This window comes from Leptosomus discolor, chromosome 3 (assembly GCF_034619465.1).
Source record: "Leptosomus discolor isolate bLepDis1 chromosome 3, bLepDis1.hap2, whole genome shotgun sequence".
In the NCBI taxonomy this organism is placed as follows: domain Eukaryota; kingdom Metazoa; phylum Chordata; class Aves; order Leptosomiformes; family Leptosomidae; genus Leptosomus; species Leptosomus discolor.
The window spans coordinates 61,467,751-61,482,996 of NC_141393.1; the positions used below are offsets into that span (position 1 = coordinate 61,467,751).

General features: G+C 54.2%; 1 protein-coding gene across 3 annotated transcripts in view; it reads left to right on the forward strand.

Annotated features, from left to right (window-relative positions):
* PDE4B (phosphodiesterase 4B) overlaps window positions 1–3,955 on the forward strand; it is a 188,173-nt gene extending 184,218 nt beyond the window's left edge. For all 3 annotated transcript variants that reach the window (XM_086462173.1, XM_086462174.1, XM_009947911.2), the window contains one exon: window positions 1,886–3,955. In XM_086462173.1, the coding sequence (XP_086318299.1) occupies window positions 1,886–2,251 (366 nt within the window). In that variant the 3' untranslated portion in view covers window positions 2,252–3,955. The remainder of the gene's footprint in view (window positions 1–1,885) is intronic.
* Window positions 3,956–15,246: the final 11,291 nt, after the last annotated feature.

Sequence of the window (15,246 nt, forward strand, 5' to 3'; positions counted from 1 at the left end):
CCTGTGTAGCACAGGCTGTAAAATTTCACCCAGTTACTCTGTAATGAAGCCGGTAATTTATGTTTGCCTAAACATATTCCGATCTTTATATAATGGTGTCTTGATTGTTGTTTTTAAATGACTCGAGCAAGTCATCATCGAGGTTTTTCAGCTTGAATAAGTAACAAAATTGATGATAATTATTTCCAAATGTCCTCTTGGGCTAAGCCAAATGGTTTCAAAATTATTCACTCAACCGCATGGTGATTTTGTTGGAAAAATCTGTCTTATTTGTTAAGCTAACAAGAAATGAATCCTTTGGCCAGGCTTGGCCAGAAAATGCCCATGTGCTCTGCATGTGAGCCCCAATTAGTTTTTTTGTTTCACATGCGCACTTCACAGAGGTTTCAAAATGGCATTTTTGCTGTGCAAAAAAAACAGGAATTGCACAAAATGGCCACCACTGAAGTCCCAACTAGCAGCAAAGGAGAAATGGAGGTGATGTGTCCATTCTGGAGTGAGACAAGGAATTGATTGAAAATAGTATGCGAGTATTTCAAAGCTCTAGGTGGTACCTCCTTACATCAAAATATTTTAAGATCAGGGCTCAGCCGTCTGGCCAGCTATTCCGTGATGTGGGATGTTTGTTTAAGGAAACGATGACCTGGTTACGAAGTGACCGATCTCCAGCCCTTGGTGCTGTGCAGCTCTCGAGTGTTTTGGGTGGCAGCGAAGCCATCACCTAACCATACAGAAATTTTTTTCACTTTAAAAGTGCGTCCGGAACATGTGCTGCAGGAAATTTTCATCACCTTTTTGTTTAAGCTGCCTCAACAGTATGTTACAATTGAATGTTAATGGTTCTATTGACATCCTGTTGTGTCTGAAGGAGGTATGTGTGATTTCCAAAGCAAACATCTGCACGTTGAGTCTGGGCCCTCTGAGAGCCATTTTCCTGCTGGGCAGAAATGTTGTCCAGTGGAGCGAGGAGAGAAGTGACACATTTTGCCAAGACGGAAGAATTTCAATCCTCTTTATGGCCATTCAGTTTTCTCCATCCTGGACGTACGTCCTCTTAGTCAGACAATTGAAAAATGGTTTAGCTCAGAGCTTACGCGCCAGCCGGCGGAAGGCCTGACGGACTCAGCCACAACCCTCACTCTTTCCACCACTGGCACGTCACTCCACGGGAGTCGGGCAACAGTGGTCTGTCCGCCTTCGTGTGGGAGGAGTGCTTCTCGGGATGAGCTGACCTGCATTCTGTGCTTTTTCCGAAACAAAGTGAGAGGAAAGGAAATCTCTACCAGGGCCAGCTCCGCAGAGAAACACGGTGGCTGCTTTGGCAGAACAGAGGAGAAATGCTGAAATGATTAAAGATGCAGCATGGTAAAGCGGTTCCGAATAGGTACAAACCACGCACCGTGGTAAAATACACCTGAGCCTCGGCAAACTTTCTCCGTGCTTAGGGCAGAGGCAGTGGTTGCCTAGAATGACTCTCCACACTAACAGCTGGTAGGAGGCATCCCTCAGTGGGTTATTCTGTCTTCAGAGTCATGGCTTACCCCGGCTTCTGCAAGGCAGGGGTTAAGAAGGGACACCTACAGGGGTATTTAAAACCACGCATGCAGCGAGAGAGAGGATTGGCAGCTCCGTCGCTCAGTTTCCAGGTGGCTCCTGCTTTTAGTTAAACTTTCATCCAAGGTTTGATGTTTGGATAAGACACCAACCTAGCCCAGCATTGTAGGTTGTCAGGTGGTTCTGTCTGCAGTTAGACTGCGCTGGTTTGGGGCCTTGCTCTGGGATGGGTATTTTGCTTGTAAAAATAATGTATTTGAACTTTTTATAGCCACCTATCTGCTGCTAGCCATTCCCTTCCCCTAAGCGTGCATGTTGCTGTGTTTCTCAGGTGGGATTCATTGACTACATCGTCCATCCGCTCTGGGAGACGTGGGCTGACCTGGTGCAGCCGGATGCCCAGGACATCCTGGACACGCTGGAGGACAACAGGAACTGGTACCAGAGCATGATACCTCAGAGCCCATCTCCTCCGCTGGAGGAGCGGGGCAGGGACTGTCAGAGCCTGATGGAGAAGTTCCAGTTTGAACTGACGCTGGAGGAGGAGGATTCGGATGGACCGGAGAAGGAAGGCGAGAGCATCGGCTACTTCAGCAATACAGAGACACTCTGCGTGGCCGACCCGGGGGAAGAGGATTCCCAGAGGGAGGCGAACATAGAAATTGTGACAGAAGATACGTCTCCTGTCGACACATAATGTCCTGTACGTGTATGAGTGGATTTTAAACACTTAGCGAGCATGCAAGCAGTCTCACGGACTAGCCTGCAGCCTGGGTCTGAGGCCTGTGTCCAACATTGGCTGAAAGATCTTCCCAGCTACTTGAGATTGGAGTCAGGGTTAAAGATCGTGTAGTGAATGATTGCTCAGGAAATTAACAGGTGATTTGCATTGTGGTTTAAGCCTTGTCAGCTAAGAGCATCGTGTTGTCCTGGAGCTGGCTTGGGTAGTGACTGAAGAGTACATGACACACAACTGAGAGATTTTATACTGTTAGTTTTGGAATTTATACCAGTTAGACTGATAGAAACTACTGATTAATAACTCTCCATATAAAACCTGTCCACCTGACCACCTGTCTGCAGACCTGTGTGCCTTCTTTGTAAACACTTTCATGTCTTTTCAAGAGTCTATTAATTCAATACACAGAGTTTAGTATAAAAAGCGACACAAAGTGTTTCAAAATTGACGGATACTTTTTTGATTCTTCCTGTTACAAGAAGCAGTCTTCCTTTTTTTCATGGGCAATACCTGTCACTTTATTGCAGTTAATCACTTTTACAGACTAAATAGAAGGGAAACCCCTCTGTTTTGCATTACCGCACCTTTAATCGTCTTCGTGATACCCGAGGCGACCCGTTTAAAGTCACCTCATGCCGTCGTGCACCGTCTCTGTTCGCTTGCTAGGAATAACAGTATTTTTTTCCTCAACGGGGTTTGATTTTTGTCGTGCGCAGGATAGAGGGTAGTTTGTTTCCCCGGCACAGCGCAGTACCTATATCAGTAAGTGTGGTAAGGCAGCGTGTGACGCGCGTTCCCCCTCGGCAGCTCCTTGGCTCAGTGGAATTTGCACGCTCGGATATTTGTGTTTCTCTCGCCTGTCGTTCACGTTTCCTAGGTTTAGGTCCACCATCCTCCTCCTGCACTGCCTTGAGCTCTAACACCTCCATTACTGTTTATAACAGTGTATTTATTACGTAATGTATATACTGTAATGTTTTGTAAGTTATTAATTTATATGAATTAACATTGCCTGAGGGCGGCAATGTTAATTGTGTAGAAAACTCGGAATAAGAGTTGCCTTTTTTTCTTGTAACCTTTTGTATTGCATAAAATACAAGAACCTGAACATAGCTGAAGAGACAGACGCAACCCAGGGAGGGCATTAGGCTGGCAGCCGCCCACAGGGGGTTCGTCTTCACCGCGAGCCAGGGTGGGGGACACACACACCGGACCCCAGGGCGAGTGATTGGAAGTGCTGAAATCCTGGAGGGGAGTGAACCAAAAAAAGAAACCCCTGCAAACGGGACGGCTTTTAAATGTCACGTTCCGATTTCTGAACAACCCAATGTGAATTTCTATGACAAAAATGTGAACTGATGTAATAATTGTGCTGTGAAACTTCTTCTGACAAAGCTTGTCTGGCATCTAAGCGGTGTCAATCTCAGTTTGTAAAATACGTTTCAAGCTTTTGGTCCAACTTGTGACTAACTAGTTAATGAAAATAGCACAGTTGTGCATGATCAATGGGTTTGTATGTCTGTTGAACACTGCATTGTTCCAGGTGGTTATTTTATTGTTTCCAAAAGTTTCACACGATGTATGTTATAGTATTATATATTGTGTTCAGACGCATTCTTAAGAGATTTTTATATGAAGTGAATAAATGAAAGCATGACCCTGCCTGTGGCTCTTTGTGCTCCTTTCTTTTAACAGGTCGCCGTGGGCTGTATCTCAACTGGAGGCGAAGGCAGCCACGCTCGCTGGGCTGGGACCAGCTCAGTAAAACGGAACCCTCCTGTGCCCGAAACCCAGCAGGCACATGAAGCCCTTGTCTTACAATGGGAAGAGAAGGGCTTCTGCGGGCAGAGGGCACGGCTGCCCTCTCCATCGGGTCAGCTGCGAGACCTTTGCCTTCCTGAGCGGCAGCCGGCGGCGGAGCGGTGCCGGTGGCAGCGGCGACAGGAAGGCGATGCAGACAGGAAGGCGATGGCCGCGGCCGGCAGCGCAGCCTTCGCCCGGCGCGGGGCGGCACCGGGGCTGGCTCGTGGGATGCTTTCATGTCCCGGCCTGACCCAAAACAACGAACTTTCCAGTAAAAAAAACATCCTGCTGGCAGGCGGTGGGAGGGTGAGGTGATGGTGGGGACCCTGGGCCACCCTCGCTGCGGGTGATGCCGGGGGTGCCCCTGCTGTAGCACCACGTGGGTCTCCGCAGGCTTTCCCTGCTCGCTCGCTCCGAAATGAAGTCACGTGCAAGCGCGGATCCCCCATCCCTCACCTGCCTCCCCGCACAGGGCTTCAGAGGGGCAGCCGTTACCAACCCACCTCCACGCAAACGCCTCCTGGCCAGGCGGAAGGGGACTTCAGCCGCAGCTGACCCCGGGCTGGGCAGCTGACATTAACGCTAGGAAACGGGTTATCGGGCTGGAAAAACATTTGCAGTTCTGGGGGGAGAAAGTGGCCAACTAGGACACAGCAAAGAGCTGAAGTGGCGGTGGAACCACCAACCCCACAGCCAGCAGACTGTTAGTTAGGGGGGAGGTGGTGTGCTCGGGTGTAAGGCATGGGGTGCTCTGCCCGGGCCCCCTCCCCTCCGCCAGCCTTCCCTTGCTTTATTTCTTTCCCTTCCAGTGACCTAGTTCTGCCAGGCAGCAGCTTCATCATGAGTGCATGCAAACACGGTGGTGGTGCTCCGGCGCTGAGGTAGCAGCTTCCTTTCACTTCTCCTTCTCAGCAGCGTCAGAGAAAACACTCCGACAGAAGCTACGTCACAAAACTAACCCAAATCCCTTCTGTTTCCCTTCCATTTTTGGGATGGGAAATCCCAGTTCAGGTGCTGGGCAGCTTACTGGCTCGCTTTCCCTCCTTTCCTCGAGGGATGAGGATACGTCTTGGCTCTGCTTTACTGTCCTCACGTCCGAAACTCCCACTGGCCCCAAACACCCGCTGGGGTTTGCATAGTTTCCTTCAGCATCGGAAGCACGTCAGCACGGAGGCAGCCATGCAGTGCTTCCTCCTTGCTCATTAGTGGCCCAGATGGACGGTGCTGATGGGGGCCTGTTCCCTGTCCCCAGTGGTCCCCTCGTGGGTGCCACCGTGCTGCTCCCCACAACCCCCGGATTGCGCCCAGACTGGCTGGGAATCACTGCTGCTTAGATAGTGGGGGGAAAGCAGGATGGAAAACAAAACCCGCAGGAAAACGGGGTGCAGAGGGGGTGGCTCCCAGGTCTGCAACTGGGGCATGCAACAGGTGTGCATCTGCAACGTGCAACTGGGGCATGCAACTGGGCTGTGCAGTGCAGCGGGGCGTGCAGCGCTCACTGGGGCTGGGGACAGGAGGGGCTGGGGTGTGTGCGGCATTGATGCTGTGGGACCCCAGCCCAGCCGGAGGGGCTTGGGACCTCCAGCCTCGGGCCTGCGGGACAAGGGGGAGCACATGCTGTCCCCTCCTTGCTGCCAGCATTAATGATGGACGTTATGGCCCCTACTTCAACAGTGGCCAAGCGGCCACCATACTCGACATAGTTTCCCACTGAGGCCACAGAGCTGGGGGTTCAGGGGGATTTCCACCAGCTGTAAACCTGCCTGCAGGCGTCAATCCTGGGGATGAGCTGCTGTTCGCTCTGCACCAGGAGTCGAGCCCTTCCCAGCTGCCCGGGGCGCGGGGACAAGGGTCCCATGGATCCCCCACTGCTGCCAGGAAACTTCTGACCCAGAGGTCGGCATTGTTAATAGGAACCATGATGCAAGGAAATTAAATAATAAACCAGCTCTGTTGCTTTTTCCCATGGCACACAGGCGCTGTGCCTGCTCTCCTGGGTTGTTTTCCAGGGGGGGGCAGTTTTTCCATGTTCTTTTTCCCCCTGGTCCGTAGGAGTTAGAGAGGAACGAGGGCAGGCATCCCCACCTGCCATCCGCCACAGCGATGCACGCCGGTGGCTGCAAGCTGGTGCTGGTCCCTGCTGCGACCTGAGCCGCTCGCGGTGTTCTCCACCAGTGAAAAGTGTTGAAGAAATCTTGGGGTTCTTCCAAGGAAATCCTTTGAGAATGCAGATTTCTCATCTGAATAGCAACAAGCGGCGGGAGCTTTGTGCCAAGCCATCAAGCCAGCGTTTGTGGGTGTCCTGTGCCACTCACAGCGGGCCTGGCTGGGGACAGGGATGCAGGTCTCTGCACTGGGGCCATCAGACGCCGAACACGGGGATGGCTGAAGCCACAGCAATCGCCTCCGGTTTGCATAAGTAGCAAAAACACTTTTAGAAATCTGGTTTTACTGCAACGGGTGCTCAGTGCCTGGAAGCTGAACGCTTCTGCTCGCATTTTGGCCCCACCAAGGTTTGCTTCGTGTTCATCACATTTGCATGGCAGATGCCCCGTGTCCCTGAGCACACCATGGTCCACAGCACTGTGTCCCTCTGTGTGCCAGCCAGCGGGATGGAGCATTTCTCAGGTTATAATCCAACCATAACGATTTGCAAAGGGCTGGAAGCGGTTTGCTAGGCGAGGAGATTTCGGTCCCACTGACTTAGAGTTCACCTGAAAGTCCTACAGATGAAAAAAAAAGACATGAAAATCCGAAGCGCTAACAATTTTGTAGTCAAAAACAGGAAGGAGCTGGGGGCTGGTGCACAGAGCGCAGATTTTATCATGTCTGCGGTGCTGGAACAGAGCCCGAGGACTCATGGCACGGTAGCCTCCATGCGAAGGGGAGGTGGGTCTCCCCCCCGGTATCCCAGTATAGCAGCGGGGACGCTGGCTGGGATCCCAGGTCTGGCTGGGAAGGATAGGGTAGGTTGTGGCCCGGCTGATGCGATTTGAGGTGCGTTTAGGTGTTTCAGCTCTCCCGAATGTCCAATTTGGGGTGACACAAGGAGCCCATCTATGAGGACTCCCTGTCCCCAAGGTCCCCCAAGGTGAAGGGGGCTGACCCATGGGGGACAGCAGGACCAGCCTGGGGACATCCTCATCCCCATGGCAAGCTTTTCATTGCAGAGAGAAGATTGCTGCAATTAAAAAAAAAATGTATATATTGCAGAAGAGATTTACCCACAGGAGGAGGTCGTTGCTGGCAGTGAGTCCTGCCCTGGGTATCACACAGGGTCCCTGGGTCCCCTCCACTCCTGTTGCTGGTGTTTGAAGCAGCTTCGGATGGGCCCAAGTAGAGGATTTCAGTTCAATGCAATAGTTCTCTTTTATTTCTTCCTTTGCCTTTGCCACCCACCCGCCATGCTGCCTGGGACAGGCCCTGCTCTGGCTGGGTATCACACCATGCATTGGGGTGCACCACACTTTGGGGTGCACCCTGCTGTGGTTTGGGGTGCAGCATGGCACGTGTCGGGGTGCAGCAGGCTGCGGTTTGGGGTGCACCATGCAGCATTTCGGGGCCTGGAGAGGGGGTCACAGCCACACTGCGGGCAGATTTCAGTCTGTGACAACGGCAGGGCCAGGCAGCCATCCCCAGGGAGCACGGGTCCGTACGGCGCAGGGCTCAGCCCGCTGCAGCGCCCTCTGCCAGCCCCATCCTGCCCACACCCGGCTGCCTGCACGGCTCCCATCCTACCTGCACAGCTCCTATCCTGCCTGCACAACTGCTTGCACAGCTGCACCGCTCCATCCTGCCCATACACAGCTGCACAGCTCCCATCCTGCCCATGCACAGCTGCCCGAACAGCTGCACAGCTCCATCCTACCCATGCACAGATGCCTGCACAGCTGCACAGCTGCACAGCTCCCATCCTGCCTGCGCACAGCTGCCTGCACAGCTGCACAGCTCCATCTGCCGAGGCTGCAGACCACTGCACAGCACAGTGCAGGACACTGCACAGCCAGGACGCGCACAGTGGGGACATTGTCCACTGCGGGGGACACAGCTCGGACACACACAATGGGGACACGCACTGCAGGGAGACATGCACAGTCGGGGTCCAGCACAGCTGGAGTCATGCACAGCTGGAGCCCCAGGCAGCTGCAACGGTTCATGGCAGGGCCCCAAACAGCCAGACACACGGCCAACTGAAGTCTCACGCAGCCAGGGCGGTGCATGGCTGGAGCCGTGCACAGCTGGGACCGTGTACTGCTGGAGGGGAGCATGGCTGGGGCGCCCCGCACAGCTGGAGCAGTTCACAGCTGGAGCCCCGCTGGAGGCTGAGCACAGCTGCGTCCCCACACAGCTGGACAGCTGCACAACTGGAGCCGTGCACAGCTGGTTTCCTGCACAGCTGGAACCCCACGTAGCTGGAGGCAGTGGCTCCAGACCTGCTTCGGGGTGCTCACCTTTGGGGATCCCTCTGCCTTTTCTGCCAGGCTGCACGGATGTTTCCCAGCATGAACCCCTGCCATCTCCCTGCTCCGACGTGCTCCAGCGTTGCTCTCGCGTGCTCCATAGCAGCTCATGATTTCACATTCGCTGTGCCAATGTGCAAGTGCAGCCATTGGGATCCAAACCGACCTGTCAGACTCATCGCTCAGCCACGGCCCAACTTCTTTTTCACCCACCTTCTGTTCCTCCCACCTAGCACACACTGCCTTCAGCTCCCACACTTTTTTCATAGGGTCTTACTACATTGGATTGTGCAGAAAAATCATTTTTTTACAAGGGAGGGGTAAATGTTTCTTCCTTGGAAATGTGGGCCACGTTGCTGGCGGCTGGAGGATGCAATCCTGTGAAGGGCATTTATGGGTGCTTGACCAAAGGTGCCATTGCCACCACATCAAAGGTAGGGAGTCACCAGGCTTGAGGTTACATGCCACAGCAGCAATAAGGCCGAGCGTTGGGCTACCATTGGCCTTGAACTGGGCTGGCCATCGTTTCTCCACAAAGTGTGCTCCCACCCTGCCTGCAGCAGATGTCTGGAAACACCCTTGAAGGGTGAAGGAGACACCAGGAAGGACCATGCCCTTTGCAGGGCATCAGAGAGCATCTTCTCAGGGCTTTGGAAACTGGTGGGGTCAAACGCTTCCCCTCCTGACTGCCCAGGGTACTGTGGGTCTTCGTTAATCCTATGCCTCCAGGCTACCTGTGCCCCTGCAGACCCCGTGCTGGGCTCTCGGGCAGGGTGGGTGCCAGGCCTACGCAGCAGCTGTAGGAACACCCTGACGCCCGAACACTGGTCCCCTCTGCAGTAAACCGCAGGTAAATCCTTGCAGCAGCCCCAAAGCGTGCTCCTGGGGCTGGGGGAGCAGAGCGGGGAGGGTTCCGCGGCAGAACGGTGGCGGTGTGGCCACATCTCACAGAGGGTGCAGGCGGGTGCTGGGGGCAGCGGGCAGCACCCAGGGGCACCCAGAGCTGTGCTCACCCACTCCCCCCAGCACCGCAGGGAGGAGGCCCCCAAGCTGCCGCTGGAGCAGAAGCCAGGTACTAAGCGGTGCATTGTTGGTTCACATTATTTTATTTTGCTGCAGATCATAGGTATTCCCGGTCTTATTCTTTGATATTTTTTTCCCCCCTTGCTGATTGATACTCTAGTTAAGCTGATGCTTGAACTACAGGGAAGAGGGGAACAGCTCAGGAGCTCGGAGCCTGCTTTTGTTTGTCCTCTAACGAAGGAACAGTGTCCAAACACATGAAGTTTCTTTAAAACATCCATAGCCGACTCTGTTCTTACAGAGTTTATTTTACATTTAGAAGCCTTCACCCCCCCACCCCCCCACGGTGTGCTGCTGTGCCTCCCTTTCCACCCTTGGGGTGCAGCGTTTCAAATGAAATGAATGCCTCTTTGGGCAGAATGGGATGAAATTGTAGTTTTGGGGGTCCCCTGTGTGTCCATGCCCAGCGAAACACATTGGGCTCCCCCTTCCTCATGCCAGATGGGGACACTGGCAATGGGGTGCCCTGGCCCAGTGAGGCGTTGGAAGCTGGGGTGCAGCCCTGACCATCCCACCCAGGCTTGGGGGCACATGGAGAGGGTCATTCCCATCCTGAAAGCCTGCTTGAGGCTGCTGCCCTCAGTGATTGAATCCAAAATGGGCTCAATGACATTTAAGACCAGGCGTGTGATGTGGAGTGGGGCTGCTGGCTGCAAAACCCCACACCCGTGGGGCACACAAGAGCTTTTTCAGTGTTCCTGAATGTTTTCTTTCTAGAAAAAAAAAAAACAACCAATTAACAATATCGCTTCTGCTGCCTTTTTTCTGAACAGTTGGGCGGTTTGTCCCTTTCAGGCCCAGAAACAGTGACAACCCAGGTACATGCAGGGCTGCAGAGGTGCCAGGGGCAGGGGGTTTTGTCCCCATCCCGGGCTGGATCATCCCCAGGGCAGCCCTCAGCTGCACCTCGTCCCCATCAGGTGTGGTGCTGGGGTGTGTGATTAACCTGATTAGCCAGGGTGTGGGAGGGGCCAGGAGGAGCTTCTGGGGCAGGAGAGGTTGCCGAGAGGAAGAGGAGGAGGGAACAGAGGAAGGTGAGTTCTGGTGTGGTGCATGCAGAAGGTGTCCTTCCTGGCTGGGTGGAGGTGGGTTTTGGTCACTGTTCTACTAGTGGTGCTGGTGAATGGGCGTTTCTGAGTGTGATACCTCTTTTCAGAGACACGGAGCAGGAATCCTAGCTGTGCCGGCAGGAGCAGCTCGCAGGGCGTGCGTGGGGCTCCCATCCTGCCTTTACACCCCAGGGCGTAGCCTAATTACCTCTGCTTACATGATAGCTGTTAAATAAGGCAGAGTTGGCTCCAGCAGTGTTCAATCACTCCTTGAGTGTGCACGTCGTGCCTCTGCTCTGCCAACACCCCCGTGCCACAGGGGCACCCGACTGCTGCTCAGCAGAGGGACACTGCTCAGCGAAATGTGAGTTTTGGGGGCACTGAGCAGGGCTGCCGTCTCTGGCATGTGGGTGCATGCCGCCCTCCGTGCCCCCTGTCCTGCTTATGCCTGGTAGTGTAGGCGGTCGGACGCACGAGACGTCGTGTTTGGTTTCGAGGGAACCACTGCCCGTTTCCAACCCTGTTGTGACTTGTGCCACTGTCGTGATTATGGGGGGTCGGTCGCCCTGAGGATGGTTTGGGGTCCTGTGGGACGTGGTTGTTCTGGTTCTCAGCCTGAGCTAGGTGCTTGGCAGGGTGTAGGGTGTTTTGCAGGGGGCTTCTCGGGGGTTGGCCGTGGTTGTGTGCCCCCCCGGGGCTGTCTCCTGCATGCTGGGGTGGGCAGGCATTGGGGGAAGGCAAGAGGCAGCATGTGGAGAGTAGGGGAGGAATGGAGGTGCAGCCTGCGCCATCCTCTGCTCCTCTTGCATCCCCAGTGAGCCTCCTCTGTGCCAAAGACTTGCTGTTGTCTATAGCTAGAGGAAGGCTGAGTGTGCCGAGTCCCTCTTTAACCTCACAATAAGCACGTTTTCTCCAGCGCTGCTGCAAAAGCAGGCACCCTGTCCTACTCTTCTGCCTCTCGGAGCATGTGTCCCCGAAGGGCTATGGCACCACGGGCGAGGGCTTGCTCCTGCATCTCTCCTCGGAGCAGCTCACTGAGATGGAAAGGGCCTGGCAGCCTTTGTGCATGGGAAAACCCGGGGATGAATAGAGAAAAAAAAACTAATAGAGCAGAAGGTAACGGGCTTTATTGTGGAGCAAGGAGCAGCTGCGTCCTGAAAGAGGCCCTGTGCCCGGGGATGTGTGGGGGTGCTGCTCCTCTCCTCCTTCCAGGGCAGCCCGCAGTCCCTGGATCTCCCACCCCAGTGTATTGGCGATGAGCTGCCTGTGATGGGCAGGACAGGGTGAGCCAGGGGCTAGCAAGGCTTGTTTCTGCCAGCTTCTCAGGCTGGTCCAGCCCTGCTCCCAGCAGGGCACTGTGGATGTGTGTGCAATGCTCTGGCTGTGCAAAACACAGTGCAGGGTGGTCAAGCTCCATGGCATCTTGGAGCGCAGCCTTTTTTGGTTCAGCTTCACAGGCAGCAGCATTTTGGAGAAGACTGTGCAAGGGTGATTGGTGCTCAGGACCCAGCTAATGGGCTGGTTTCCCTCTGCATCCTCCTGAGCTCACTGGAGACTTGGGTGAGATGGTCCTGGTGGGGCCTTGTGTCACTCAGCCTCCCTCCCTGGCAAGGAGAAGACTTGAGCAAGGAATCTTGTAAAGATGTCACTTTGAGAGCCCAGATGGTGGCCTGTGCAAGAGTTTGGGTTTGCCTTTAGCTGTCCTACAGCAAAGCACAAACAAGTGTCTATGTTAGCGGTGATGCTCCTGCATCCCAGGATTTATAACCTCCAGCAAATACCTGCATGGAAGAAACTGATTTTACAGGGGAAGAAGGCAAATGGTTGAACTTTGTTGGGAAGTATATTTTGCAGGTGATGGGGGAATAAATCCCCAGTGCTTCATGGTGATGGGAGCTATCTGGAATGAGGCTGCCAGGGGGTCTGACTTCATCCACTGTGTTTCCCCCTGGAGCAGATAAAGGATGAGCTTATTTTTAGTAAAGGTTTCGTTACGGTTTAGCGAAAGGGTTGTGGAGCCACGTACACAGAGATGTAAACAATCCCCCGGCTGCCCGTTAATGCTGGGGGATTTGCCAGGGCCAGATCCTGCACAGGGATGAGGCTGGCGGATTTGGGCTTTATTTAGCAAATCCCCATCCGCGCTGCACCCCACGTTCCTTGCCCGCCCCAGGGCCACCGTGTCCCCGGCCGGCTGGGGGCCGGACTCCTCCGCTCCCGTGGTGCCTGTCACATGTACCTAAAGCATGACTCTGCTCGGATATGAGTAATGCGCTCCGGTGACTCATTTTCTGCCTTTTTTTTTTTTTTTAATGCCGTTGACTTCGTCCATTGATGTTTACTTGCAGCCTCCTAATGCGTATCCTTTGGGAGACTTTCAGTGCTTTCGCTGAGGAATGTCCATGTGCCATCTAGCATGGTTGAAAATCCTTTGGAAATCCTTAAATACCAATTTTACCTTGAAATGAGGGGGGGCTTGCTGACACGTTGCCCTCCTCATGCAGAAGGGTGTGCTCCACCAACAACCCAACTCTCCCTGCGCTTCTCGGCTTTGGGAAGAGCCCGTGCAGGGAGCAGGCTGGTGGTGTCATTAGTGCAGGGTTAATTTTGCCCTCAGGAGTGTTAGCTTTGGTCTTGCCACGTGGCAGGAGTTATTTCATAAGGTCGAGGCATCCTGCAGAACTGGAGCTGCGCTGTGGTTGGCAATAACCCGTGAGTTTCCCACCTGCGCTGATGCAGTACATGCCGGTGCAATGTGGAGGCTGCCATAACTCAGCACTAAAGTGGGGGAATTTGGGGAAGATAACTTATGTATCCATGGCCCAGCTTGGGAGGGGGTTTGCAGGGGAAGTCACTGCTCTTCTTGCTCGTTTAAGGAATACAAGCCCTGCTGAGGAGCACCATGAGGGCTGCGGGAGGGGGCTGCCGGGTCTGTCCCGGGTGGAAGCAGAGGTGCTGGGATGCAGGATGGCTCCAGCAGCACCATGCGCTGCCACAGCTATATGGATTTCAGAGGATAAGTGGGTGGTTTTGGTGTGTCCGGGAGGGATTTGGACACGGTAGGTATGTGCCTATCACCTGGGTGTCCTGCCACGTGTGCCAGCCTGGTTCCTTAGTGTGTTTTGGGGCTGCTCAGAGGGGGCAGCAGCAATGGCAACAGGTGTGTTGTGTTCACTCTGGGATTACAAATGGATTTCCCAAAGGTGCTGGGCACCCTTCCCTGCTGCCCGTGCTGGAAGTGCAGGCAGCCAGGGCAGGTCACAGGAGCTCCTTGCGGGGATTAAACAAACCATCTGTTAAATAATCCCGTCCCTCCGCCCGGGCGTGCAGCGGGGTTTCTCGCTGGCTGGGATGGGTGAGGGCTGCGGCCGGGGACGCTCAATGCCCGAGACTCTGTTGTGGCATTGAAGCTCTTTTCCCCACTGGTGTATCTAAATCCTTGGAGGTGCTTGGCTTCTGGATTTTTTTAATGGGGAAAAATGGGATTATTACTTTTTAAATGGGGAGGGGAAAAAAAAAATTGATTTTTTTTTTTTTTTTTTTAATGGGAAAGCTGCTGTAGGTGTTACTCTCCCTGCTTGTGAGTGGGGTGAAGTCCTGAGAAATGCATGAGGCTGCCTGGGTTGGTCCTAAAGGTGGTGATGCAGGGCAAGAGGTAGAAGTTAAGTTGCCATCAAAGTCACGCTGAAAAGTTGCGTTTGCCAGCACTGAAACACACGGGTTGTGCTTAAAACGCTGCCGCTGTTCTCAGCGAGGGGAGGCAGCTCCTCCACAAACGCAGATTGGTGCTGATGGTTGTAATCCCTATCTTTGCTGGGTGCTGTGGTGGTGGCCTTGGGGACAGACCCACGTGTGCTCCCGGCCTGGGTGTCCTCTGCCCCAGGCTGTCCCTGCTGTCCCTCACAGAGTTGGGTGCTGCTTCAGATCAGCCAGGGATGTGGCTCCTGCTCTCGCAGCTGTGCTCGGGGACTACTTCAGTGCAAGTGTGAGGGGTTTGAAAGCATCTTCCAGCAAAAAAAAAAAAATCACAACCCAGCTTCTGGAGCTGGTTAAGCCATTTTTACCAAAAATAGTTTTGTATCTCATGTATTTACCAGGGTAATCCTAGCAGTGTCCCATGTAACTCCTATGTTGGCATTGCCTGTCACCCCCAACCACCCCCCCCTCGCTCTTGTAGCAGCTCTGAGAAATGGTTTTCAACTGGCGAGGGCTGCACACCCATTGAGGGGGGCTGGCTGAGACTTGGCTCTGTCCTGGGGGGCCATGGCGTTTTGCTGGCTTGGCATCTGGCTCGAGTGGCATCTTGTAGGTGATGGGAGGCGAAGGGGGGGTGTCCCTGGGCGGGCGGGGCGGGGGGGCTGTCCTAGGCAGAGGCTGGGGGTCAGCTCTTGCAGCCCCCCCCGCCCCTCCCCAGCCTCTTTTGTTCCCCACTCTGGCGATGCTTCGGCTGCTCTTCACGCAAAATTAATTCCCGGGCGCTCTCGGAAGGCAGGCGCGAGAGAAATTTCTCCTGCATCATCCTTTCGGAGCTAATTGCTGGTGATGTGACGTCAGCCCG